General features: G+C 38.4%; 5 protein-coding genes and 1 long non-coding RNA gene across 18 annotated transcripts; 4 read left to right on the top strand and 2 right to left on the bottom strand.

Annotated features, from left to right (window-relative positions):
* The first annotated feature begins 36 nt into the window (after positions 1-36).
* LOC140790091 (uncharacterized) lies at positions 37-4,038 on the top strand. Its single transcript, XR_012109309.1, has 4 exons — positions 37-144; positions 2,571-2,682; positions 3,302-3,614; positions 3,749-4,038. It is a non-coding gene; the product is annotated as an uncharacterized lncRNA (long non-coding RNA).
* LOC140790090 (uncharacterized) lies at positions 496-3,435 on the bottom strand. Its single transcript, XM_073140015.1, has 7 exons — positions 3,294-3,435; positions 2,542-2,633; positions 2,234-2,320; positions 1,991-2,158; positions 1,525-1,620; positions 1,242-1,364; positions 496-804 (listed from the first exon to the last, which is right to left on the bottom strand). Exons 2-7 carry the CDS (start codon positions 2,563-2,565, stop codon positions 712-714), a joined length of 591 nt encoding a protein of 196 aa, XP_072996116.1. The 5' UTR covers positions 2,566-2,633; positions 3,294-3,435; the 3' UTR covers positions 496-711.
* Positions 4,039-5,297: 1,259 nt separating the features above from the next.
* On the bottom strand, positions 5,298-10,130 carry LOC140790220 (uncharacterized). 12 transcript variants are annotated; one of them, XM_073140198.1, is made up of 7 exons: positions 9,344-10,130; positions 8,554-8,965; positions 8,336-8,471; positions 7,211-7,327; positions 6,633-6,663; positions 6,324-6,509; positions 5,506-5,910 (listed from the first exon to the last, which is right to left on the bottom strand). In XM_073140198.1, exons 2-6 carry the CDS (start codon positions 8,670-8,672, stop codon positions 6,484-6,486), a joined length of 429 nt encoding a protein of 142 aa, XP_072996299.1. In that variant the 5' UTR covers positions 8,673-8,965; positions 9,344-10,130; the 3' UTR covers positions 5,506-5,910; positions 6,324-6,483. The 12 variants fall into 12 exon arrangements, 1 of the variants encoding a protein (XP_072996299.1); XR_012109342.1 differs by having other exon boundaries at positions 5,505-5,910; positions 6,633-6,701; positions 7,211-8,965; XR_012109336.1 differs by adding an exon at positions 5,298-5,427 and having other exon boundaries at positions 5,667-5,910; positions 6,324-8,965.
* A 1,209-nt stretch (positions 10,131-11,339) lies between these two features.
* On the top strand, positions 11,340-14,527 carry LOC140791393 (elongation factor 1-alpha-like). Of its 2 annotated transcripts, none has more exons than XM_073141948.1 (3): positions 11,340-11,579; positions 12,473-12,956; positions 13,320-14,527. In XM_073141948.1, the coding sequence occupies exons 2-3, from the start codon at positions 12,495-12,497 to the stop codon at positions 14,199-14,201; spliced, it is 1,344 nt and encodes a 447-aa protein (XP_072998049.1). In that variant the 5' UTR covers positions 11,340-11,579; positions 12,473-12,494; the 3' UTR covers positions 14,202-14,527. The 2 variants fall into 2 exon arrangements, with proteins under 2 accessions (XP_072998049.1, XP_072998050.1); XM_073141949.1 differs by having other exon boundaries at positions 11,526-11,579; positions 12,470-12,956.
* A 1,175-nt stretch (positions 14,528-15,702) lies between these two features.
* LOC140791392 (elongation factor 1-alpha-like) lies at positions 15,703-18,782 on the top strand. Its single transcript, XM_073141947.1, has 3 exons — positions 15,703-15,856; positions 16,885-17,351; positions 17,658-18,782. The coding sequence occupies exons 2-3, from the start codon at positions 16,890-16,892 to the stop codon at positions 18,537-18,539; spliced, it is 1,344 nt and encodes a 447-aa protein (XP_072998048.1). The 5' UTR covers positions 15,703-15,856; positions 16,885-16,889; the 3' UTR covers positions 18,540-18,782.
* A 1,462-nt stretch (positions 18,783-20,244) lies between these two features.
* Positions 20,245-25,900, top strand: LOC140791498 (uncharacterized). Its single transcript, XM_073142096.1, has 6 exons — positions 20,245-20,846; positions 21,997-22,188; positions 22,280-22,519; positions 23,922-24,139; positions 24,730-24,984; positions 25,329-25,900. Exons 1-6 carry the CDS (start codon positions 20,417-20,419, stop codon positions 25,584-25,586), a joined length of 1,593 nt encoding a protein of 530 aa, XP_072998197.1. The 5' UTR covers positions 20,245-20,416; the 3' UTR covers positions 25,587-25,900.
* Positions 25,901-26,023: the final 123 nt, after the last annotated feature.

Raw genomic sequence — 26,023 nt, 5'->3', positions numbered from 1 at the left:
CTGCGGCATTTTGACGAACGATTTGTGGGTTATACTCACAGATGGAATAGTTACCGGCTGTGTTCATGTACACCACTCGCTTCAGGCATTATAGCAAACAGAACAAATGCAAGTTTTGTGGCGCTTTTCGTTGTGTCTCACAAGGTATGTGCTAATCCGTTGTCTCATATTCTCTGTTGCTATGAAGTGTTTTACATAGTGTTAATATGCTGGCCTTACTTCCTTACCATCAGAAGCTTGAAATATTCAATTTTGAGGACTAACAAGGTCTCATTAGATTCTTTCTCTTTATTCCTCCAGTGAATTTAGAGTATATTTGTTTATTTGGCTAGTTCTTGGTGTCTTGTAGTGTGACTGTCAGTCTTGTTATGAACTTTACCTCCTCTGTGATAACGAAACTTAGTAGGCATGCTCTTGAATCAAATTGCAGCAAGACCCAACTCATCTGCCTTAAATTGTGGAGATAGAGCAGTGTTATTATACAACAAAAATATATTTGAAGAATAAGTCTAGAAGAATCAAATTATAGGTATTTGTTGAGGTAGAAATAAGTACTGATACCATAAAGAACCATAGTAAACAGAATTTGAGTAAAATATGTTAATATGATTCTGTTCCTCAGCCTGTTGAGTCTTCGCTGCATCCCTTCAAGCATGTAATTTCCTTTGCCTTCTCCGGCTCATATGTACGAAATCTTTCATCTTTTGATCACTATTTACAACTTCCAACAACAATTATGCTGTCCTGTGGGGTTTTCCTTTTGACATCGCGCTTATTCCCTGCCATTGATGACTTTAGGAACCTCTGATTTGGTCAGGAAAACACTGATTAGAGCTACTGGATGATTGAAATATTATGGAAAATCCAGTATACAAAAGATTTTGCCGCCTATATCATAAAAGTTGTATCGGCCACTATTGGATTGGTAAAGAAAGAAAGGTAAAAAATAGAAAGAATTAGAGTTCTTACACATTATAGCCTATTTCCCGACGATCGGTAAATTTAAAGAAGTGGCAGGCATTATTTGTCATTTTGTTGCAGCATACTACTCTGCCTACTATTTGCATAATATGTTGTTATATAATAAATGAAGTTCTGATTTATTAGCTGGTTTGATAGATTGTTCAGGGTTATTCTTACAATACTCTCTTCATGAGAAATTAATAAGTTCTTACGGAAGTTGAGTGCTTAGTACTAAAATATGAAATTTTTGGGTAAAATCCATAAAAGACAACACTCACCTTCTTGAGTATCAAGTCATTTTGTCTTTCCAATTCACATATTTGTTCCACAGTCATCCCACACCACTCATCAATCCATGCAAAACAGAGCCTGTGACATGCTGAAAACAATGCCCTTTCGCCCTGTGAGATACACAACGTTTCTAATTTTCTAAAGATGTGAGGAATATCATATCTTATCTATCCATGCTAGATTTGTAATTCGAAACAGGCGGAGTTTATATCTATGGTATGATTTATGATTTATGATTTAACTAAATAGAGTGTTGTGAGCTCAACATACCGCAACAAGGCATTCCTCCAAACGATCGCCAAAACCCCAGATAGGAGCATCAATTGTCACTAATTTGTATGTCGTCATGACTGGTTGACATGAATCCTGTGACATGGCATATGTCAGAATATATCTAGTAAATAAAATTCATTGCACACCATATGCAGGGCACTTCAATGAGAAAGGCCATTAAGAGAATGATGCTAGTGCTGATTAGACAAGTGTACAAAACATGTCATGTTTATATATGTCATATGACGTTCATCTGCTTGGATCAAAAAAAAAATGGCCATGTTGGACAGAGAGAAGAATCTAATGTTATATTCATCTTTCAGAGTATCAAGCATCAATTCTAGCTCTAGATCGACCAAGAAAATAAATAATTGAAAGTGGAAGCCAAACTGTGCAGACTTCTCAGTTTAAGGCTGAATGTAGTGAAACAAAAAGTTGGATCTAATTGGAGAAAAGTGCATACCATCCATCCTTTTAGAAGAGGACCCCGACCTGTTCGTTGAGATTTGAATTTTGACAAGTCCACATTAGATCCTCCTATTACTTTACTCCAGTAATCCTTTGAGAGTGATGTTATATCAATAACCTCCACTTCCCTTGCAGCTAGTTGCTTATCATTCAAACAATGCACCTGGTTTGTCATTGGTCACTATCTGAATGAGTGATGTTGTGAATGATCCCTCATCAATGAATTTAAAGTACTTACATTTTCAGAACAACCATTGTCAGGCTTATTAACAGTTTCAATAGTCAGCGAACACTTGGCAAAAAATGGGCACTGTTGACAATGGAACTGATGAGAAATTAGCTAAGTTGTCTAATATTTCAAAGCTTAGCATGTTAATACCATCTGCGTTTATCAACTGTATACAGTTCAATATCTAATGAGTAAGAATATATTTACCTTGATTACTGTCTTGAACGAAGGTTGAATTCATGGCAACAAAAAGAAAGAAATTTAGCATCAGTGCTGAAACGTATAGTCTTCAAGGCTGAAAAAGTGTGTTAACAAACCTGTTTTGCTTTTGGGATATGCATACCAGGATTCCTCTTGCACTGTAAGAGCACTTGTTGGTGCAAATGTCTTCAGCCAAGATGGAATTTTGCTACAGAAGAATGGTTCATGGTGATAAGCTGACATAACTTTAGAGAAAGGTTCTTATACTTATACCCTATAAGAATGACTTAAAAAGTTTAGTTACGGTGCAGTTTTCTATCTTTATTACAAGAATGTTTCCAGCAGTACTGTTAGCATCCAATTGTTGGCCTTCTATGTATAAAATATAAGACATTGTAAAGCATGTTCTACTTATTTATTCATTAGTACGACAGATTTTTCTTAATTATTTCATAAAATAGGATTTGTATGTTTTACTTTTCATGTCCTGCATTAGCATTATTTTGAACTTAGGTCTTCTAGATTGCAAGTTACTTATTCCTTCTCATCTAAGTCCATGTCTCCTCCCATCCTTTTGGGGTTATATTTGCCGATCTTACTCGATAGCAGCTTTATTCCAAGTATTCTGAAAATCTTAGCAACTTCTGACAGACTATACCTCTTTGATTTCTGTGTCCTCTTCTTTAACCCATCAGACAAAATTTAGCCCTTTAATGTTTTCTCTGAGTTTTGGCTTCCTTGTCATGCTTTACTGACCTATCTCAAGTTGAACCTACTATCATTGTTTATGTGTGATATATTTGGAGGAAAAAAGATAAATAAACATCATACTTAACGACGGCGAAATAAGGATCTATCATTGGCATACCTCTGCAGATGATAAATTTTTGATGCATAATGGCCCTTCCCAAGCAGTTCATCCTCAAAAGGTTTGTTCTGCAGTATCTCCACCCCTTCTTTGCTGTTAGTGTTCTGTTGCTCCATCTTCATAATGGTGTAGCCCAGACCTATCTCATACTATGCAAAACAAAGATCAATCAATTCATTCAGCTTCAAGACAAGCAGAAAAGAATACAAACACCATGCTGTTCTTCTTTCCAACTACCTCTTCGATCGACATGGGCATGATGATCCGACTTGGAAGCAAAATTCCCCAGGGGAGGAAGGCGGGTCAAGGTTATCACTAAAGGTAAATAAGAATATCAAAGATCTTGCATACATACTCTGTTGTGCTCTTTTTCACATAGCATTAATCCTCGCCAAATTAAGATCAATATAATCTAGTAATTGTATCATATAAATTTAAGAATTCCTATATTTCAGGTTGCAAAAAGATGGATTCAAGTAATACACCAATGTATCAAGAACCTGTGAACAAAGGATACAACTCCCTGATCTGAACCATTGCCTGAGGAGAGGATATCAAAGCTTGGTATGACTCAGAGAAGTTCTTCGACTCCTCTGCTATAGTATCAAAAGAGTTTCTTATTGTGAATGGAAAGTTTGATGGAACTCTTTTGTCCATACAAACTATATTAACTGTCTCCATCAATTGCTTATTCTAGACGTCAATTGTTTTCTTTATTTGGGAATGGAGAAAATTCTTGTAATAATTCTTGGCACATACTTGGCTGAGATTGGTGCTCTTGGAAATACGAATGGATCAAAAGCTGCAGCAGAGGATGCAGGAAGTTCCTGCAATCAAGATAACTGGCAATTTTTGATTGGTTTCAAGTTATCAATGGCCAATCATGGCTGACAAGTATCTTGACTGCAGGAATTTATTGCTTCCGGGCTGCAGAAGGTATGTTTTCATATAAGTATGTTCATATTTGATATGCCTGGCAAGCGTTTCATTTTAATTTTTTATTACCAACCAACCAACTCTAGTAGAGTTAGTTAGTCATTCTTTCGGATCATGGGATTAATTTTAGTCCCAAATAATTATTGTAGAAAAAAATTTTATTTGGTAGCTTGGCTTAACAATTCGACTCAGTTGATGGTTCGACGGTATGGTTGATTTGAAATAGCAGTTCAACAGTGCAACATGTTAGAGTAGGTTTCGACTGCATCAATTTTGAGTAATTATTCAGCGACGCACATAATTTGAATATAAATTAGATGACTTAATGTATTAGATAAAGTTTGGTATGATATAAATGTCTCTATATTTAAAAAGGATGTCTAGCCCCATATTTAATCTTCGAACTTATGAATGATAAAAATAAAGAGTTTCATTTTTATTTGTTTCCTACTTTTCTTCTTTCAAGCAAAAGTTTGATATAGAAATTGTTACCGTGGGATGAGATGGACAAGAAGAATCTAAATAGAAAAAGGCATCTAGTAGTAGAGAGATGCTCAGGATATGCCATCAGGCTCGTCTTTTGTCTTAGAATATTTGATCACGTAACTTTTGCTTGCTGATCACATAATCTATAATTAGCTTTTCCTTCGTCTGTTCCTGATGAATTGAATAAGAAAAAGAATTATCCATCGGATTGTTGCGTTTATTCTGGATCTCAATTTATCTGAAGCTATACCTTGCCTAAAATATTTGTGACCAAAAGAATGGAAGTTAGGACTGCTGGTTGGGTAACTAACAAGCAACCATGCCCATCTGGCCATCTTCCTTTCAGAGAAGGGTTAAATTTGGGCAGATACTTCACCAAAAAAAGCCAGGTCAACTTGATTATAACCGGCTGAATTTTTAGAGAAATAAAAACTTAATGATGCTTCAATTAAATCGGTGATGTCGTTGCCCATGCATTCGAGTTAGATATTACTCATACAACATGAGCTCATTTAACTATCTGAATATGATTTCACGCCCTATTTTTTAAAAGTTGCCCTAAAAATTTAAATCATAAAGCAATAAATAGTGCGCAATGGGAAGAGATTTAACGGATATAGATCACTGGTCCAAGTAAATGGAGGAGAGTGGAGACGTGCGAAGCTCACGGATGTAGTAAGCAATCTGCCCAGAAAGACCAGCAGATAAAATTCTGCACACAGAAGAAATCATATGTACAGCAGCAACCAGAAGATGGCATTTCAAAATAGCACAAGATTGCTCTGCAATGAAAAATGAAATATTTACATAGTTGACAAATTTCTCGATGTTAATTTAGCTCTCTATGTATTCGTCAAGCTCCAGATTTGTCATATAGAATCATGGAGTTCTTTGCTAGTACAAAGAACACTGAAAATATTTTTACAGCAATGTACACTTAGGTAGCTCTACCTGGAAATGACCATGCTCTTTTTGCACAACTGCTCATCCGCTATATGTTCAGTTCCATCAACTGCATTCTTCGCTAACTCGTAGCCTGCAAATTAAAATTAAGTGTGGAATCCAGAAGAACCTGGGAGAGCCCTGTGGGGGCAGTCATCATTCTTTTGTTCATTATCTCGCAGCAGTGTGGAATTACTGGCAGGAAGTCCACCGGACAATGCCCCTATTAAGATGGTTTCCCATTCTGAACATCCTGAGCAGAAATCAAGAGTTGAGCAATCATTCATGAGCCCAAGTTTTCGGCTTCAGAATAATAAGAAGGTGACATATTTCAATAGTGGGTTCTTTGACATGCAATCTCCTAATTGTTGAAACAACTACTAGAAACATAAACATACTCCATCCATCCTTCTTTCCACCATTTTGAAAGTTAAGATATGTTATTATAAAACCAGCCATTTGTGAATTGCTATTGATACTATATTTTGCATAATTGACGTTGGCTATCTTGAGTTATCTGAAAGTCCTAACAATGCCGACAAGAACTGATCATAAATTTTTGAAATATCAAGAGTGGGAAAAAGATTCAGAATGCAGTCATGTTCAAGTGATTTAAAGAAAATCAGATTGCATAGAGGCCCCATTCATAGACACATAGAAAGGAACCTCGCGGCAAAGTGTAGCACCAGTTCCATGAAAGAAACCTCGGGTACCATCACGGCGAAGAGTTCCCTGAGATGCGTCCCTTATATTGTCAAAAATGTCAGCCTGCAACCATTGCTGTAGGACCTCATAGGGAATTCATATTGCTGTTCCCAGAATTGCGCTACTGAATAATGAGATAGATTGAATCTGCACGAGTTAAGGCTTCAAAACACAGCTTACTCAAGGTAACTTGCCCAATTATCAAAATCCCTAGATCAAGAATTTTTTCTGTTTTACTTTCACTTTCATGCACTGTGCTGTTATACTTACTCTTAGGAGATGTAGATACACCGTTTTCCCACTGTGACAACAAATGTCGATTAATTCCATCTGTGGAGACTAGAGAATCTTCTCAAAGTGAGCAAGTACACTAATTTTATAAGGACAGTAAGCCGCATATGGCTCAGTTAAAACCAAAGAGTAATCATAAATTAGCCACTTATGCAATAAGAATATGAGGCACAGACACCTCAATGAACATATTGTTATGATTAAATATGCAATGCAGTCAATATAGAATAGCATAAATAGAGGTAAGCATAGTATGACCTTAAAGTTTATCAATCAAGTGGAAGCTGATACTTTAGTAAAGCAATTAGGAAAATTTATGAGGTTGCATGACAGAACTGAGGTCAGAGAAGCATATGGTCTTGACCTGAATCTCCGAAAGTGCAGGAGCAACAATTACTAATACAAGCTTGATCGCTTCAAAAGCACCAGTCCGCAATCCATGGGTGTAAAAGACAGCAAAATTGAGCCACAGTACTTTTTCTTCTTTTCTTGAGAAATTCATATTGAATCAAAGTTGCAGTGGAGATTCGAAGATGCACAGGATAAGAGTAACTAACCTTGAAAACTGTCCAAGAATTGCTGGATAGAACGTCTGTACAGTCCGTGAAGCCCAATTTGTGATGTTTTGACACTGGTAGTGGAAATGACAAAGTTGATGGTTGTACTCCAGTCCACTAGAGCAGAGTTATGTTACATTTTACGTATTAGGATACAATGACATACAGGTGGAAAGAAGAAAGAAGAAATTCTCGACACAACCACGAAAAAGAAGAAAATAAATCTGAACTAACCTAGCAGGAGACTGTGGGTAAGATATAAATAGTACTTATTTCTCTAATGGAAAAAAATCCTAATGGTGAATATGCCCATCATATTTAAGTACTCATTCTGATATAAAATTTCTCAACATATTCTTTTGTATAGTTTTATTTATTCTACTATAATGGTGAAAAACTCCAATGTCATGCAAATGGCTCTCACTCTGTCACTTGTTATCAGATCTAGCTGCACTCTTCTTCATGAAACTTCACCTCTCTTAGAGCTCAAACACCATTATGCACTAGCAAGTAAGATTTCCCTCAAATAAGTCTGAAAACTGTTGTGAGAAAATCTTTTTAATCTTTGTAGTGCGAAACCATGAAATGATACATTTAAATGTGACAAACCATAACCTTATAATGTGTCATTTGCTGTCTATGCTGTCTATGCTGTCTATGCTGTCTTATGTTTGCTCCAACTTCACTAACCTTTTCTACTTTAGCTAGCCTAGTTTTGCATCCTCCAATTTCGGAGAAAGAACTTCTGAGCATACAAAATTTAGAGATTCTCTGCAACTACTGACTGATTTTTACATAACTTTTCTGTTGGGCAGCTCCATCAAGCCCCTGCTGGAAAGCTCCAATTGAACTGCATCTTTTGTTTATTTATCAAGATATAATAACATATCCAAGTATCCAGTGATGTGTAAATGGATATCAGCGTATGCAGCTATGATTGGGTTTTCTTTTCGCTTAATTACAAAAAAATAAGTCAACTTATTCCTTTAGAAAATAATCCCACTGACAGATGGCTTAAACTTTTTGACTCAGAAAGTCATCTAAGATGAATGGAACCTCTATATCTATGTATATTGAGAGAGAGAGAGAGAGAGAGAGAGAGAGAGAGAGAGAGAGAGACTTTGCCTTCATTGTATCAAGAGGATGCATCAAAGAAGTAGAAACTGCACATGCAACTATCAAAGGCCCCCCTGCCAGAGCAGCTTTATAACACCTCCAGCAGTTATTGCGACAGGTGGGTAAACTGAAACAACAGTGGCCACTTCAGACCATATATTCCTATATGAGTACGAAAATTAATCACAAAAAGGTGATTCTACAACAGAGTTTGTGAAATAATTTACCAAAAATAATGTGTTTGATTTCTGCCATCTTGATGAATGTTACCTAACTTACCGAAGAGGAAGAAGAAGCATAGAATTGCAAAAATGGCTGTAAGAAACAGATCCTCTAGAATCTGCATTCATATAACACATAGTAGCAACAAATCTTCACTTGCAGGATGGCCTTCTTTCTGAAGGGATGTCAATATTTTATTCTTCTGAAGTGTTCCAGACTTGCTCAAAGACAGGCTTGTATGAGCTCTAAGAATAGTTGGCTCCTTTTGCTCCATTAAGCACAAAAATTGTTTCCAACCTATTGAGTTTGTAAACATGTGACTTCTAGTGCGGTGTAGGAATTCTCAAGCATATTTTGGTATTTCCTTGGACCTTGGTAGCCTTCTTTTATTCATTGCAATTTCAAGGTCTTGAGAGGCTATATATGAATAAACAAAGCTAAACATCAGATTCATACAAACAAAATTCACAAAATTTCTGAAATTTTCTTTTAAGGCAGCAATCACTATGCATACATAGATAGAAAAGGAATTGTCTAAAAGAAGATTAATAGTTAAGGATGTGCTCTGATGATAGATGAATTGTGAAACTAACTGTGCAAATAATTCCTTTGTTCAAAGAAATGTTCAAGAAAGTATTCTATCATGATGTGTCTAACAAAGTGAAAGTTCATCTACATCTTAGAAACATCAGCTATAAGTCTATAAGCTTTACATAGAATGCTAATGCCATGAAGCCACCTTGGTTCTCTCAAATCACAACTGCTTAGATGTGCTGTTTACAGTTAATCACATACCAATTTTCTGTGTTCTTCTTGTCAGGGTGCTCTTTGACTTGTCGTCGCAACTGTGGAACAAACTCAATCAATCAAAATAGTCGAAAGTTTTTTATCACAACCGCTCAACGGTGGACAAAGATATGGTTAGCAAACTAGCTTATGAGACAAACCACTCAGATGTTCATCAAAACCAACACTAATAGAAGCTCTGCGAACCTCACCATCCTGCTCACCCAAACTCTGCAAATGCGCCTCCTACACTTGCGAACCCCATGTTCGATAGAATTCCACCAAAATCGACCTTTTTCCCTTTTGTAACAGCTTCATTCATCTTATGACCAGATTGAGAAGAAGAAGAAGGAAGAGGAGTGCAGCCATGATCAAGAATCTAAAGATGCTTTACCAAACTACCAATTACATGGCACATATACTGTTCCAATGACGATAAATCTATCTACTTTGGATCCAAATTCTTGGTCTTACTTGTGGAAATCTTTACATCCAGATCTTTGATAATAAGAGGATTTCCGCATCGAAGTGCATTCGTCGGCGGACTTGAAGGGGATTGGAAGAGCCCGGAAGGATCCAGCAGCGAAGCTAAGACCACGCCGCTGCAAGATTAAAGCAATTCGACCAATGCTCGTGGCCGTCGTCTCCCTTCCCTTCTCCCTTCTTCTTCGTCGATCCATTCGTCATACGATAGGAACCGAGGGTTCGAGACGCGCTTCTTGGATTCGAGAAGGGCTCGACGGGAGTGATGCCGGAAGCCATCACTCAAAGGTTTGGCAGAGGCGGGAGAGAAAGAAATGGGAGACGTTGTTGGGTAGAAAATACGGACGGCATCTTTTGGTAGAAGGGAATGATACAAGCGTCGAGTAGGACGGGGGCCCACGCATTTGGATCGCCAATAAAATGCTGACACGACTACCATCAGCCCAATAGTGTGAAACCATTTGGACCACTTATTATGGCCTTTCTTAGTATATATATAAGTCTATCTATGTATATATACTGCACCTCTCTCTATCCGAGCTCTTTTTATTGCTTTTTTTTCTTTGCACCGCCGTCTCCTTCCTTGCCATTGCTTCCCGGTCGAGGGTCTCCCAGATGAATGAGAGTCTCCTACTCCTAGCCCGCCGCCTCATTACTATTTACAAACACTCTCTTCTCGCCGTTGATTACGGCGGCCCATTCCATATCGACATCGGCTGAGGGTGTAAGATCTTTTATTTTCAACTCGTTAGCTTCTTTTTCGATCTTTTGATATCACAGAGTTGTATATATATAACTCTCGAATCACGACAGAGCAGCATATGCTATTAGAGTACTTATTTCTATTGTGTTTTATTAATGTCCTAAAATTTGATGTCTTATTTTTTGATATTGTATCAAGGAACAGTCACTCTATCTTTCTTTTCTACTATATTTAAGAATTGAATAAACTTTGTGCCTGCGAGCTCACTCGAAAGGAAAAAAGAAAAGAAAATGGTGAATCCAATAATGAGAGATATCCAGTCTTAAGTGCAATAATGAAAGAAAAATCCAAGTCCACCTAACAAAAATTAGGGAATGCAAATGGTAAGCTGACTCAGTAAGCACCAATACATAATGTATTGTATACTGAAATTATATCTTAAGGTATTTATAATTTATAGAGTTAATTACACATAAATTTCTAAATTATACCATTTTACTATAGATATATCGGTTTATCTTTTTTGTTATTTTGGCTCGTTAACTATCTAATATCTTAAACTTGTATAAAATATTAAAGAATTATTTTTATTTGTAGGTTCTCTTCATTTTTTTTTCTTTAAATAAGATCACGTAATATTTTGTAATAGGAAAATTAAATGGATAATTAATAGAAGTGACATTTAGGAGGTTGAAGTCTTTGTGTTACAAAGTAACAAAACTATTTTTTTTCGAAAATAAGAGCAAAAAAAAAAAAATCGAAGTTATTTAATTGTATATATATAATGTGAATTGGAGACGTATCATCAGGACAGATCTTGCGCACCCCACGAAACCAACAAAATGACGTGGAAAAGGCGTCAACGTACGATCAACGTTCAACGGCCCGAAAAGCACCATTCGTCAGAGCCGACCGATGGATGATCTGACGGTCAAGAGAAACCCTAGGCGACCCGAGTGAACCGTGGATCTCTTTATAAGGGGGCGAAGAAGTTTTCTTTTTTCCATCCAAGCTCTCTTCGTTCTTCTCGCCGTCTCTTCTCTCGTCTCCTTCTTCGAGGTGAGATCCTTCTGCTCTTTCTTCTCATATATACATCGATCCTGATCCATATATCTCCTTTTGATTTGGTTTATTTAGGTAGATTTCTAGCTCCGTCTTATTAAATTCAATTCCATCATAAATATATTGTGTGTGAGGTTATTTCGATCTGAGTTTGAGGAAGCTCCGTGATTGGAAACCATCGGATCTTTGATATCGTAACCCTTTTGTTGTAATCGCTTGGATTACGCGGTTCTTTTCTGTGACATAGTTTAAAGTTTCCGATTTTACTATCTTACTTAATTTGATGATGTATTGCCTTGATCATTTGTTTCATAGAACGTCAGAATCTATTGGAGGTGAAAAGCGTCCATTGTCTAATGGGAGGATAGAGGTTATATCGACCTTTGGTATAGGTTCAAATCCTATTGGATGCTGAAATGTTTTTATCTCCAAGTAGAACCTACCTGGCTATGTCAGAATAAGTGGTGGATATAGTAGATATGTTTGCTTATGTATCCCTGGTATGATGTTTAGCTATCTTAAGATTAGAAAGGCTATATGTCGCCAATTGCTCGTTCTGGCTGGTTCAGTGGCTGTGAATATTTGTACATGGAGACAGTTAAAGTTTGTCATGTCTGCTGTAGTTATTTCCTGTTCAAAAATACAACTGTTTTAATTACTGACCTTCATATTTAACACGAAATAATGATAAATTATTTGTTTAATCATGCGAAGTCCCAATTTTGTCAGCCCCATTTTTGTCAGCCCCATTTTTGTCAGCTCATTTCACATTTACAATTTTGGCTTTGACAAGGCCGGGAAGACTTTTCATGTTATCTATTTGCATTTATAAATGTTTTTTTCAGAGTAACATGGGATGCCTTCTATTTACTTTTTCTTGCCTTTAGCAGTTAACATTTAGCATCTGCAATCATGGGTAAAGAGAAGGTTCACATCAACATTGTGGTTATTGGCCACGTCGACTCTGGCAAGTCAACTACCACTGGCCACCTCATCTATAAATTGGGTGGCATTGACAAGCGTGTGATTGAGAGATTTGAGAAAGAAGCAGCTGAGATGAACAAAAGGTCATTCAAGTATGCCTGGGTTCTTGACAAGCTCAAGGCTGAGCGTGAGAGAGGAATTACCATTGATATTGCTCTCTGGAAGTTTGAGACCACCAAGTACTACTGCACAGTCATTGACGCCCCTGGGCATCGTGATTTCATTAAGAACATGATCACTGGGACCTCTCAGGCTGACTGTGCTGTTCTGATCATTGACTCTACCACTGGTGGTTTTGAAGCTGGTATCTCAAAGGATGGCCAGACCCGTGAACATGCCTTGCTTGCTTTCACCCTGGGAGTAAAACAGATGATTTGCTGCTGTAACAAGGTAAATATTCTCAGTCATCTATCAGTGAAAGCATGTGTGCTTAAGGCTAATGTTTATATGTGTTTGCTTTACTGGTTACCTCTGTGTGCTTATAGCAGCTGTCTTTTGCTCTTCCATGCATTTAAATATATTAATGAATTCAGAGGATGTGAGTTAACTTTGCAACACAGTAACCCTGTTGGCTTTATTATGTAGATTGTAATATCTTAATGGATTAATATCCAATAAATATCATGGTTAGTAGATGTGAAGAATATTCTTGTTTCCCCTTTTTCCATCATAGATCCATGTGCTCAATATTTGTTAATGGATGATCGAGTACTATTGACATGAGCAAGCCTTATTCTTTTTGTTCTGTTCTAGATGGATGCCACCACACCAAAGTACTCAAAGGCTAGGTATGATGAAATTGTGAAGGAAGTTTCTTCTTACCTCAAGAAGGTGGGGTACAACCCTGACAAGATCCCGTTCGTCCCCATATCTGGATTTGAGGGAGATAACATGATTGAGAGGTCCACCAACCTTGATTGGTACAAGGGCCCAACTCTCCTTGATGCACTCGACTTGATCCAGGAGCCCAAGAGGCCCACAGACAAGCCCCTTCGTCTTCCTCTCCAGGATGTCTACAAGATTGGCGGCATTGGTACTGTTCCAGTCGGCAGAGTTGAAACCGGTGTCCTTAAGCCTGGTATGGTTGTCACGTTTGGTCCCACTGGCCTGACTACTGAAGTTAAGTCTGTGGAGATGCACCATGAGGCCCTGCAGGAGGCCCTCCCTGGCGACAACGTTGGTTTCAATGTTAAGAATGTTGCCGTCAAGGATCTCAAGCGTGGTTTTGTTGCCTCTAACTCTAAGGATGATCCTGCAAAGGGGGCTGCTAGCTTCACTTCTCAGGTCATCATCATGAACCATCCTGGACAGATTGGCAACGGATATGCACCTGTGCTTGATTGCCACACTTCCCACATTGCGGTCAAATTTGCTGAGATCCTAACCAAGATTGACAGGCGATCTGGTAAGGAGCTTGAGAAGGAACCCAAGTTCCTCAAGAATGGTGATGCTGGCTTTGTGAAGATGATTCCGACCAAGCCCATGGTTGTGGAGACCTTCTCAGAATATCCCCCACTTGGTCGTTTTGCTGTTAGGGACATGCGACAGACTGTTGCTGTTGGAGTGATCAAGAGCGTTGATAAGAAGGATCCAACTGGTGCCAAGATCACCAAGGCTGCTGCAAAGAAGAAGTGAACGATGATCTTGAAGCTATCAACTGTTAAATTCTGCATGGATGCAGTAACCGTCAGTATCTATTTGGTTATGTATTTTGAATTTCATAAGATTTTGTCCACGCCATTTGCACTATTTGGCAGCCAGTTGCAGAACTGGGTGCTCGACCGCAGGTGGCGAGGTTTGATGTGTCGTTTATCATCGTAAGCTGTTGTTTTCTCTTAGTAGTGTTTGAGTGTACCCCTCAGCTGTTCCCAGGAGGTTTTAGGCTTGTTCTCCTTGGCAGCTCGGTTAGTTATATCATATCAAGACATGCATTTGCTCTATAATGATTGTGAATTGCTCTATATCTTTAACCTCAATCATATCAGGAGGTTTTAGGCTTGTTCTCCTTGGCAGCTCGGTTAGTTATATCATGTCAATACATGCATTTGCTCTATAATGATTGTGAATTGCCCTATATCTTTAACTTCAATTCATCTTTCCAATTTTTTCTAGCTTGATTAGGTTATTAACAAGCAGGTTGAGTGGTAGGACGGCAGTAGCCAGTAGTGTTGTTTTTTATTTGGCTTTGGATTGGTAGTGGCCCTTACTTAATGATAGAAAAAGAAAAGTATTAAATATGTTTTTTTACTTATGTTTAAAAATGTTTTATGTTATGTATTTTAAAAAATTTCAAATTAGTTTTTATAATTACGACTAAATTTTAATATTAGTTTTATTTTTAAATTTAAATGAGTCTAATTATTTTGATATTTGAAATTGGTATATCTTCTCTAACAAACTATTTTAGTTATTTTGTTATTATTTAGTTAAGTGAGTAAATTAATTTTAAGTATAAGTAAAGAATAAAATATATTTAACTCGAAAAAAATTTATGATATGTTGACAATATTAAAAATAAAAATTTTGCTTAAAAGAATACCAAGCATGTCTTAAGTTTGATCGATGGATAAATTATATAACCAAATTAATTTAAAAGAGGAGAATAAATTAGCCTTTTAAATATTAAAAATTACATCCAACAAAATTAAATAGATTATAATTGAGATCGTGAATAATATTAGTCGAGTAACCCGATAAACAAATTATATCTATCAAGTGACACGAGTTATTCAAACTTATATATTATATAAATTATTTAAATTATAAATAAATTATTCAACTTATGAATATATTTTGTATTATAAATAAATTATTGAGTGATGAATGAGTTATTGACTCATAAATGGTTTATAAGTGGTTATATCTTTAATCTATCTGTTATTTATAATTCTCTTAAAAGATATTATTGATAGCTGCACATGATTGGTGCATTGGCTAGTGGTAGTGGGCCTTCACGCGTGAGCCACTAAAGTAGCCAATCGGGACCAACTAATCGATCTGTGGACTGCGAGTCACTGGACACGTGGACCGAACCAACCCCGTCACGTTGCGTGCTTCGTAAGCAGCTTTTATCCTAGGTGTCGCACGTCTATTCGTCCACTCACGTAAGATAGGCTGTCCGTCGGATAAGTCATCCGACGGTGTAGATAGAAACCCTAGAGTGGAAACCAGAAGGGCTTTAGTCACTCCCCCATCTATAAATGGCTTAGAGAGGCCACTGCGTCAGATCCTCTTCGCCTCTCTCGGCTAATCTCGCCTTCTATTTCTTTGCTCTCGAGAGGCTCTCGTTGGTAACTTCTCATCTCTCTCCGTCTTTAATTTAGTTCGATCGGGTAGTATCCTGTGCAGTTTGTCGAAATCTAGAGTTGTTAGCGCTTAAGATAGATATCGTAGGTTAGATCGCTGTAGATCTATCCGTAGAACGTGGTAAAGGCCTGTGTTTTGGATCTAAATTGCTTAATTTTTGGTTCTTTCTATTTTGGATCTGATTGATGTTTTCGATTCCGGTGCTAACGTACTTCACGATAGCTGAAATTGAGATCTATCTTTTTCGTGTTATCTTACGTGGATTTTCTTGGAAGTACTTAGATTTGTAGTAACTTTTTCTCTCATTATATATCTTGGGGTGCTGCTAAATGTTTGTTTCTAGTCAATCTGATAATATATTGCTTTTTTCCTGTTGTAGTTTTGCTGTTGGTGTTATATATATATATATGTGTTTCATGCTTGCCTCTAAATTCAGCTGCAAGAATCATCTTATGTTAGAATTTCTTGTTGGCTTTGTCCTGGAGGCATAGAGAAAGCCGAGGGTTTTCATGTCCAAGGTTATACTGTACTGATCCTGGACTTCCAACCCTCACACCTCGTGTGATAATACCCGTCGTTTTTATGCTTGTATGATGAAAGTTTTACCCCAAAAGTATGATCCTTTTAGATGCTGGATGTTGTAAAAACTGCTAAAATCGTAGACAGGAAATTGCATAACTGTGCGTTGAACATTAACATGATGTAATCTATTCTCTCATTGAAAATGAGTATTGAGTATTTGGTTAAGGCTGTTAATTTTAAACTTCACAAATTCTAATATTGATCTTTCAGAAAGATATGAATTGATTCCACAAGTACTACTCTTGATGACTAAATCAAGTGTCTTTTTTCGGTAGTAAAGTATTTTTGCATGTCATTCTGATGATCAGCTTTGGATTTTTTGTCCCATATATGTCTTATATCTGGTTGGCTCATACTTTAGTGTGTACTGATGTACTATATCATTCTTTTTTTTCTATTTCTTTCCTGATTGTGATTTTGATGGTTCCAGCTATCATGGGTAAGGAGAAGGTTCACATTAACATTGTGGTCATTGGCCATGTCGACTCTGGAAAGTCAACCACCACTGGACATCTTATCTACAAGCTTGGAGGTATTGACAAACGTGTTATTGAAAGATTTGAGAAGGAGGCAGCTGAAATGAACAAGAGGTCATTCAAGTATGCATGGGTCCTCGACAAGCTGAAGGCAGAGCGTGAGCGTGGTATCACCATTGATATTGCTTTGTGGAAGTTTGAGACCACAAGGTACTACTGCACAGTCATTGATGCCCCTGGGCATCGTGACTTCATCAAGAACATGATTACAGGAACATCCCAGGCTGACTGTGCTGTTCTCATCATCGATTCCACAACTGGTGGTTTTGAAGCAGGTATCTCAAAAGATGGACAGACCCGTGAGCATGCTTTGCTTGCTTTCACTCTTGGTGTCAAGCAGATGATCTGCTGCTGTAACAAGGTAAGAAGTACTAGATTGCCCGTCAATCTACCAATCGTCAACTGATTTTCTGTTTACAATTATATATTGGTGGCTATATAGGTCATGTAACCAATCAAGTTGCAATCTTGCATAGTATAATATAGTATGTTCTTCCTTTCACTTACTTGAGTCATATAGTTATCATTCACTTACATTTACTATTGATTATTAGTCTTATAGTTGAAATTGCAATTTTAAGTGGCTTATTCAATAAGGTGACATTTTTAAATGTGTCTTGTGCTGGTATTTGCTTTGGTTGTTGACCTTTCACACTCTATTGTGTAGATGGATGCTACCACTCCTAAGTACTCGAAGGCTAGGTATGATGAAATCGTAAAGGAAGTGTCTTCTTACCTGAAGAAGGTTGGGTACAATCCAGACAAGATTCCATTCGTCCCCATCTCTGGATTTGAGGGAGATAACATGATTGAGAGGTCCACCAACCTTGATTGGTACAAGGGCCCAACTCTCCTTGAGGCACTCGACTTGATCCAGGAGCCCAAGAGGCCCACAGACAAGCCCCTTCGTCTTCCTCTCCAGGATGTCTACAAGATTGGCGGCATTGGTACTGTTCCAGTCGGCAGAGTTGAAACCGGTGTCCTTAAGCCTGGTATGGTTGTCACGTTTGGTCCCACTGGCCTGACTACTGAAGTTAAGTCTGTGGAGATGCACCATGAGGCCCTGCAGGAGGCCCTCCCTGGCGACAACGTTGGTTTCAATGTTAAGAATGTTGCCGTCAAGGATCTCAAGCGTGGTTTTGTTGCCTCTAACTCTAAGGATGATCCTGCAAAGGGGGCTGCTAGCTTCACTTCTCAGGTCATCATCATGAACCATCCTGGACAGATTGGCAACGGATATGCACCTGTGCTTGATTGCCACACTTCCCACATTGCGGTCAAATTTGCTGAGATCCTAACCAAGATTGACAGGCGATCTGGTAAGGAGCTTGAGAAGGAACCCAAGTTCCTTAAGAATGGTGATGCTGGTTTTGTCAAGATGATTCCGACCAAGCCCATGGTTGTTGAGACCTTCTCCGAGTATCCTCCTCTTGGTCGTTTCGCCGTGAGGGACATGCGTCAGACTGTTGCTGTGGGTGTTATCAAGAGTGTCGATAAGAAGGACCCTACTGGCGCTAAGATTACCAAGGCTGCAGCCAAGAAGAAGTGAGCTCTATCCTTTACAAATTTTGGTGCGAGCAGTAGAAGTTTTAGATGGGGTCTAGCCTCTGTTCCAGGAGCCCCTACTTGCATGAGTTCCTAGTGTTTTTCCCCCATTTCTCCTTCATTTTGATTTGAGTTTTGAATTTCAGGGCTATTTCAAATAGTTTAACTTATGTGGAACGTGCTTTAATTTTCTTTCAATCGAGAATGAACGATGGATTCCAGGTCTATTTATGTAAGCTTTTCCATACATCTTGCTGCTTGATTATGACTTAATTAGCAGTGATAAAAACCACTACAGATTTTATGGCTGGCAGTTAAGGCTGTCAAATAAGGCTTGAAAAAACTATCGACCCATATATATAAGTTACGGAAAACCCCTAGCCTCCAAATATTCTTTTCGTTGCTAGGCCCAGCTCACCCTTTGGAAATTGGGTACACTTATTCTGTATGAAATGCCTACTGTAACCTGAAGGTTCAAACTGCAACACATTTTAACTCTGCCCTCTGCTTATGAAATTTGCTACTTAATCTCAGATGGTGGATGGTGTAGTATCCACTGTATCAGATAGAGATTTCGTCCAGCAACTATGATGATTATAACTGAGAAGCTTCACTGAAACCAAAACCTTGATCACTGCATTGAGCAATTGATCTGCTTCAGTGTACTAGTACATAAAGAAGAAAAGGCTAGCAGCTTAGCTGACTGCAGATGCCTTGCACTAGTAATATTATTTTTATACGCCATAACCCAATATTCACGTCATCTGTTATCCAAATGTCCATGAGTGTTTCAACTTCAAATGTTAAACACTATTTACATAGTTTAGGACAATCTTTGTGAGTATAATCTAATCTAGGTTTGCTAACGTGGTACGAGCCCAACTCCCCAACCACTTATTGTCCTATTATTGTAACTAAACATAAAAAAAGATATATGAAGTAGTATAGCTCTTCTTTAAATCATATATAGAAAATAAATATAACACTGTCTGTGAGTGTGAACTGTGAAACAACCTTTGAACATTCCAATTAGATATAACACTAGAATGTGCTAAGCTCCCAAATTGTTCAACTTTATACTTTAATCCATCCAATCAAGAATAACTAACCACATACACACATACATAAGAAAATGACTCCTCATTTTCTTTTCTTTTTTCTCTGTTACAGCTCATGCATACCCCTATGTATTATTCTTTTATACATACTCTCTCGTCCAGATCAGCTTGTCCATTAGTCTTATTTACAATTATTATCCACAGGCCCGCGGGGCCCACGGACCGAAAGAAATGGCAAATCATACATCAAAAGGAGGTGCATTTCAGTATGCTTCCTTTCCGACCGTCCGATGAGAATGAAGCATCGAAATCCTACGGCTTGAAAGGTAACAGGATGGACAAATTATGTTGTTTTCTGTTTACCTTCGAGAAGGGAATCCGAGGCACTACCATGTGCTCTACGTCTCTACCGCCCAAAATTTCCTCCTTTCCAACTGAAGACGTGCCACGTAAACTGAATGACTCCTGTTTCGTATTAGCATGTCACACCCAATCCGGTCTCGTCGACCGAGTAACCGGCAACTCTAGGTGGCGCCCACGCTACCTGCTTTGAACGTAACCGATACGCGGCCGGTTAAACCCCCATCAAAGCGTCCTACGTGGCGGAAGCCGCAGCCGTCGATTTACGCCCCCTTTCCCACCGTCATGACCGTCCACTTCCCGTCACTCTTCTCTCTCTCTCTGAACTGAAGTCTGCGAGTCAAAAAGAGAGAAAGGGAAAGGGGGTCCAAGCCATGGCGGGTAACGTACCCTCTCCGCCGCGCGAGAAGACGGCGAGGAAAAGATAAGATCTCGTCCGCCCATTCTACACCCTACGGCGGATATGGCGGCGGTGGGGCCCGGAATGATGACGTGGCAGGAGGAGCTGGCGAGCCTGGTGGAGGACACGGGGATCCGGTACTCTGTCGAGGGGGGATCCTCGCCGGCGGAGGGGGGCAATGGTGTAGAGGAGTTGATGGGGAGAGTAGTGGGAGATGGATACCATGGGTACGAGGAGGAGAGCTTAAAGGATCAGGTGAGGGGTTTCTTGACCGCGACGGGCGAGATGGCGAAGGAGCTCGGGAAAGGGTTGTGGGAGATCGCGCAGCAGAGTTTGATCGGGATGGAGGACTCTTACGTCGTGAAGAATATGCGGAAGCCGGCGGCGGTGGCGGCGGAGAGGCTAAGGTTCTTGAACGAGTACTTGCCGGAGGATAAAGATCCCCTGCACGCCTGGCCCGTCGTCATCGCCGTCTTCCTAGTCGTCCTCATGGGTAATCATGCCTAAACTGGGCGTTTTTTGTAACTTGTTTTCGTCTTGATCGATCGTGTTTAATCTGGTTCGTAGAAAAACGTTTCTTTTTAGTTTTGATGGGATTGTAGATAGAATGCTAGATCTTGGAGTGTAGAAAATTAGAGCAGTTGAGGAGGTTTAGGCACAACAAGTATTCACCTCTTTTTTTAGTTCTTGAAACGGTTTCTTTTGATTCATTTGAGAATTCTGATGTGGGTTTAGGTGAGTTCATTATAGCTTGATATCCTATTCGATGAATGGAGATACTCTCTTCTTATATATCAAAATGTATAACGGTATCTTGGAGGCCGTTTTTTTAGATGTCTGGATTAGTGCTAATCACTTTCAAGTTTTGGCGATTATCCTCCTCTTGTTTAACCTTGTGCCCGACGGAAATTAGCTGGATGTCTAGGTCAGAGTTGGCCAGTTTCAAGTTTTAGTAATTATCCACCTCTCCCGGTGTAACATTGTAGTTGATGGAAATTAGCCTTTTTTTGTACTCTGATTAGTTCTTGAATAATTTGGCTTTTGACTTAGTTTACAGGACATAAATTAGCCTTGTACTTCATAGTTTGTGATTAACTTCTCTTTGGTGTTGTCCTGATGTCACTCATAATCTTTTCATTCCATTCTATACCTTTTATTCGAGAATAACATCGGGAGTGAATGATGGCTCTTTGTAAGAGAAAAGATAAAATTATCTGAGAAGGAATAGAGATAGATAGGATTGGACCTTCAGTTTAGAAGAGTTAGCTACATATTTTTTCAAAAAAATGCAACATATTCATATCCATGTTTAAGAATATACAGTTTGTTTATCCCTTGTAGTAATAAAAGGTGTCCTTTCGGATGAATACTTTACTAAAGACATGCAAGCCTTTACAAGTAGAAGAATCAGGGAGGAGTTGCATTTGATACTGTGAAGTGTGGGTGCTAAATCCTTAGGATGAATGTCTGTCATGGAAATATGATCATGTCAAAAAGATAATGAGCTAGGTTGTCTAGTGAAGTGTTATTTTGTCTTGATAATATGTTATGCTCTAGTTTGTTAGCATACTATGAAATTTAACTTGTTGAAACGATCAGATAGTTTCTTACATCTGATATGATCCTGCTATTCTTTTACGCAGCATTAAATGTAAATTGCAGTAGTGAGGCTTCACATCAACTGCTGAAGAAGCTGTATATAAGTCCTCCAAGTGCTACCCGAATTTTACTTCCTGATGGGAGGTACCTGGCATATCAAGAACAAGGTGTCCCACCTGAAAGGGCTAGATTTTCTCTGATTGCTCCTCATTCTTTTCTTTCTTCTCGAGTAGCAGGTACAAAATCGTGAATTTTGTTGTGTACATTGGATCATACGAGGTGCTATGCCTTGTTGTGTTGATCTAGTGGGTTGTCTGTCATACACAGGAGTACCTGGCATTAGAGCATCTCTGTTAGAGGAGTTTGGTGTTCGGCTAGTTACTTATGATCTTCCTGGTTTTGGTGAAAGTGATCCTCATCCTGGAAGAAACCTCAACTCATCTGCCTTTGATATACTTCATTTAATGAATGGTCTAGGTATTATGGACAAATTCTGGGTGGTGGCTTATTCAGGAGGAAGCATGCATGCCTGGGCTGCTGTTCGTTACATTCCTGACAGACTGGCAGGTACCTTTTCTATTTTAGCAACACTTTGTTTTTGTTTTCTAACTAGCTGTGATGCATTGGTTTGACATGGAGAACACTCACCTGTCATGATGAGAAAGGACCAATTTTTCTCAAAGCAGCTAATTTAGAAGTCCTGTTGTTAGATGAAGTTGTTTCCTGAATGTTTACTGAAGACTTCTAACATCATGTAATATGTTAAAATCTGTGTTATTTCATTTAGAAGTCTTCTCTTTATTGGTTTGTTGAGGTACATGGATACAAGGAGTAGACATCAAGCTCTAATGGGGCTTGATGAGTTCTAGTAACAAATTAGATATCTAGTTGATCTGAAAGCTTAAGCCCTTAAGTAACCAGCAAACAATGTAGTTCATGCTTTAGCAGCTATGTAGTAGTAGTCGGAAGGTTTTGTCACTCAAGATATATTAGCAACTTGTTGGAGAGACTCCAGATACAATAACAGTTGCTGTATTAAGCTTCAGCATAGATTCAGTTACCTGGATCAAATCAATAGTAGATGTTCTTACTAACAAATGAAGAAACTAAAGCAAGTGAATTAGTTGTTCTGCCTGTTGTTATGCAAAGCACCAATGTCTTGCCTCGTGCTAAGGGCTGTTCATCTTCACACTACTGCTGTAGTAAGATGATTGGCAGCCTATATTGCTTAACACTAACTAGGAAGGGAATGCATATGCTCTGTTTAATTATTTATTTTTCTGATCCATAGATACTTTACTCACATAGAAGCCGATCTATTTTCTGTTCCTTAGTATATATCCCTTAATGATTGGTGGCAGATGGTATTTTCTTAATACTTCTATTTACTGATGGGAGAATAATGTTTTCTGTTAACTGACGGGAGAATAATGTTTCGCATGCATATTCATTTGTTTATTTCTTTGACAGGCAACCATATTGTCATTTATGCCTTCATTGCATATTCTTATGGTTTATGTTTTGAAATATATGCGCATTTAATTACATAGTGATTTATCAATTACATATGGTAAAAAATCGGGTAATTAGCAGTTCAAATTACTAGTTTTTTATGTTTAAATAATCAATTACAAAGGTTACTGCAAATGATAATATCTTACACCAAGGGAAAAGGTCATTCCTAATTGACCTGACAAAGATATTTGGAACTATTTGGACCTAGATCTGGGCCTATTCATATATCTTATGATACTGTAGAACTTGGTGTTGGGTTAAAGTGTACCTGGGAAAAAATAAGCTGGATTCTTCTTTAGATCCGTTTAGGCGTCTTCGGTTAATCAATTTGTCCATTCCTTCGATAGAAAGGATGGAAGAAGTTTTGACTGCCTCATGAGGCCCTTTACCTGAATTTTATGTATGGAGTGTCATCATTTGAATTTTTTTATCTCTATTTGGAAAATGCTCTCAGGTGTTGCCATGTTTGCTCCGATGATCAATCCATATGACTCTAGCATGACCAAGGAAGAGAGACGTAAAACTTGGGAGAAGTGGACAACAAAGAGGAAGTTTATGTATGTTTTAGCTCGAAGATTTCCTTCACTTCTTTCTTATTTTTACCATCGAAGCTTTCTCTCGGGAAGACCTGGTTGGCCAGAAAAGTGGTTATCATTGTCATTGGGAAAGAAGGTGATTCTTGGTTTTTCTATTGTCGTATATTTATCAGAAAAAACTTTATCTGCTAAATAGGAGAATCTTTTCCCTAGTTTACTTGACTGCTTTTACTATAAGAGGATATTAGTTGAAACAAGGAAGAGCACGGAGTTGATAAATCAACTGTATCTTGTGCAATACAGTAACTGAAGAAGAGATTTAGTAGAGATTATTGAGTTGGCAGATGCATCTAAAAGAGAATCCACGATTCAGGTTTCAGCTAATATATTGCTCCAATTTGAACATACTATTAAGGTAACATAGGGAGTTTTCTACTCGTAAACCTTTAGGATCTTCTTGAAACAAAGTTTCATGAAAGCTATCAGCTTGCCCTTATTCATCACTTGACAAAATGCTCAAGCTTCCATATGCCTGTTAAAGGATGCGCAAGGAATTCTCCTTTGCCTCCGTCACATCTTACATAACATGGACTCTCTTTTCTAGACTTGTGCTTCATTTTTTTATCATGACATACTTAAGCTGCTGAAATTGGTGAAGTATCTAGTGGATTTCTTTATCTCCCCAGAAGGCAGTGCAGTTTCTAACTTAACATATTATTGTCATAGGACAAATCTTTGCTGGATGAGCAAATGTTCAAGGAGTTCTGGGAAAAGGATGTGGGGGAATCTATTCGCCAGGGAGATGCAAAACCCTTTGTGGAGGAAGCTGTTTTACAAGTATCTGATTGGGGTTTCAGCCTGTCTGACATTCAAGTGCAGAAAAGACGAGAGAACAAAGGTCTTCTTCTATGGCTCAAGTCCATATATAGTCAGGCTGAACGTGAGTGGGCAGGCTTTCTTGGTCCAATACATATCTGGCAGGTGTGTACGTTGCTTTTCACCTGCATCATATATTTAATCTCATTTTCAGTTTTTTGACAAACACATCACGTCAAGTATATCATGGAGCTATTATTCAAGAATTTAGAAGCCAAAATCAATGTGAAATATTTGATCTTAACCTAGGAACCAGTTTTTTTTCTTGTGAATTCTGTTGGCATCATATGTTAGCATTATCTACTTAAAGTTCCCTCAAAGCCTGAGAAACTATCATATATCCATTTAATCCATTGTACGCATTTTCTGAAAGCATACATTATTTGTGGGTTACAACTATGATTTGTTGTCATATACGTATATAATGCAGAATATCGGATTCTTTGCAGGGGATGGATGATAGGGTGGCGCCACCATCGATGGCTGAATTCGTGCGGCGGGTGGTTCCAGGAGCCACAGTACATAGACTGCTTGGTGAAGGCCACTTCTCATATTTTTGTTTCTGTGATGAGTGCCACAGGCAGATATTTTCTACACTTTTTGGCATCCCCCAAGGGCCGGTGAGCATTTTGTCTGAAGTGGATGGATTATTACCAGAAGGGTTACCAGCAGAGATAGTAGCAGATAATTCTACTGATCAAGAATGAAACATAGCTATCCTTTTCTAGGTTTGATTTAATTCGTCATTTTGGGTGGAGATGTGTAGATACCACAGTAATTTTCTGTTAACCCCCACCTCTCAGCAATATAGCCTTCTCTTCTCATTTGGTGAGTCCAAAATGATATATAGCTCATCTTGAGCTGCTAGGCGAGTTGTTCTCATTGATGGGAATAATAGTTTCATTGATGCTCCTGCTCGCAGATTGCTAAAGAGTTCGCATAGACGTGGCTTAACAAAAGCATATATCATATCTACTGGAGTTTTGTAATCCACTCTATGAATACAATTTTCCTTCTCTAATGAGAGTTTTTGTTTCTTTCACAAAAGCTTCCGGCCTAGGCGTTTACTTGCAAGTTTGAATGAAAGAATACTACACCTAGATTATTCAACATAATAATACGCTCTCATTCTATGTTTTATCCT

The sequence above is a fragment of the Typha latifolia genome, chromosome 6, assembly GCF_019914945.1.
Source record: "Typha latifolia isolate L0001 chromosome 6, TyphaL0001v2, whole genome shotgun sequence".
NCBI lineage: Eukaryota > Viridiplantae > Streptophyta > Magnoliopsida > Poales > Typhaceae > Typha > Typha latifolia.
Note: the sequence above shows the minus strand (reverse complement) of the source record. Positions and strands in the feature narration are given on the sequence as shown.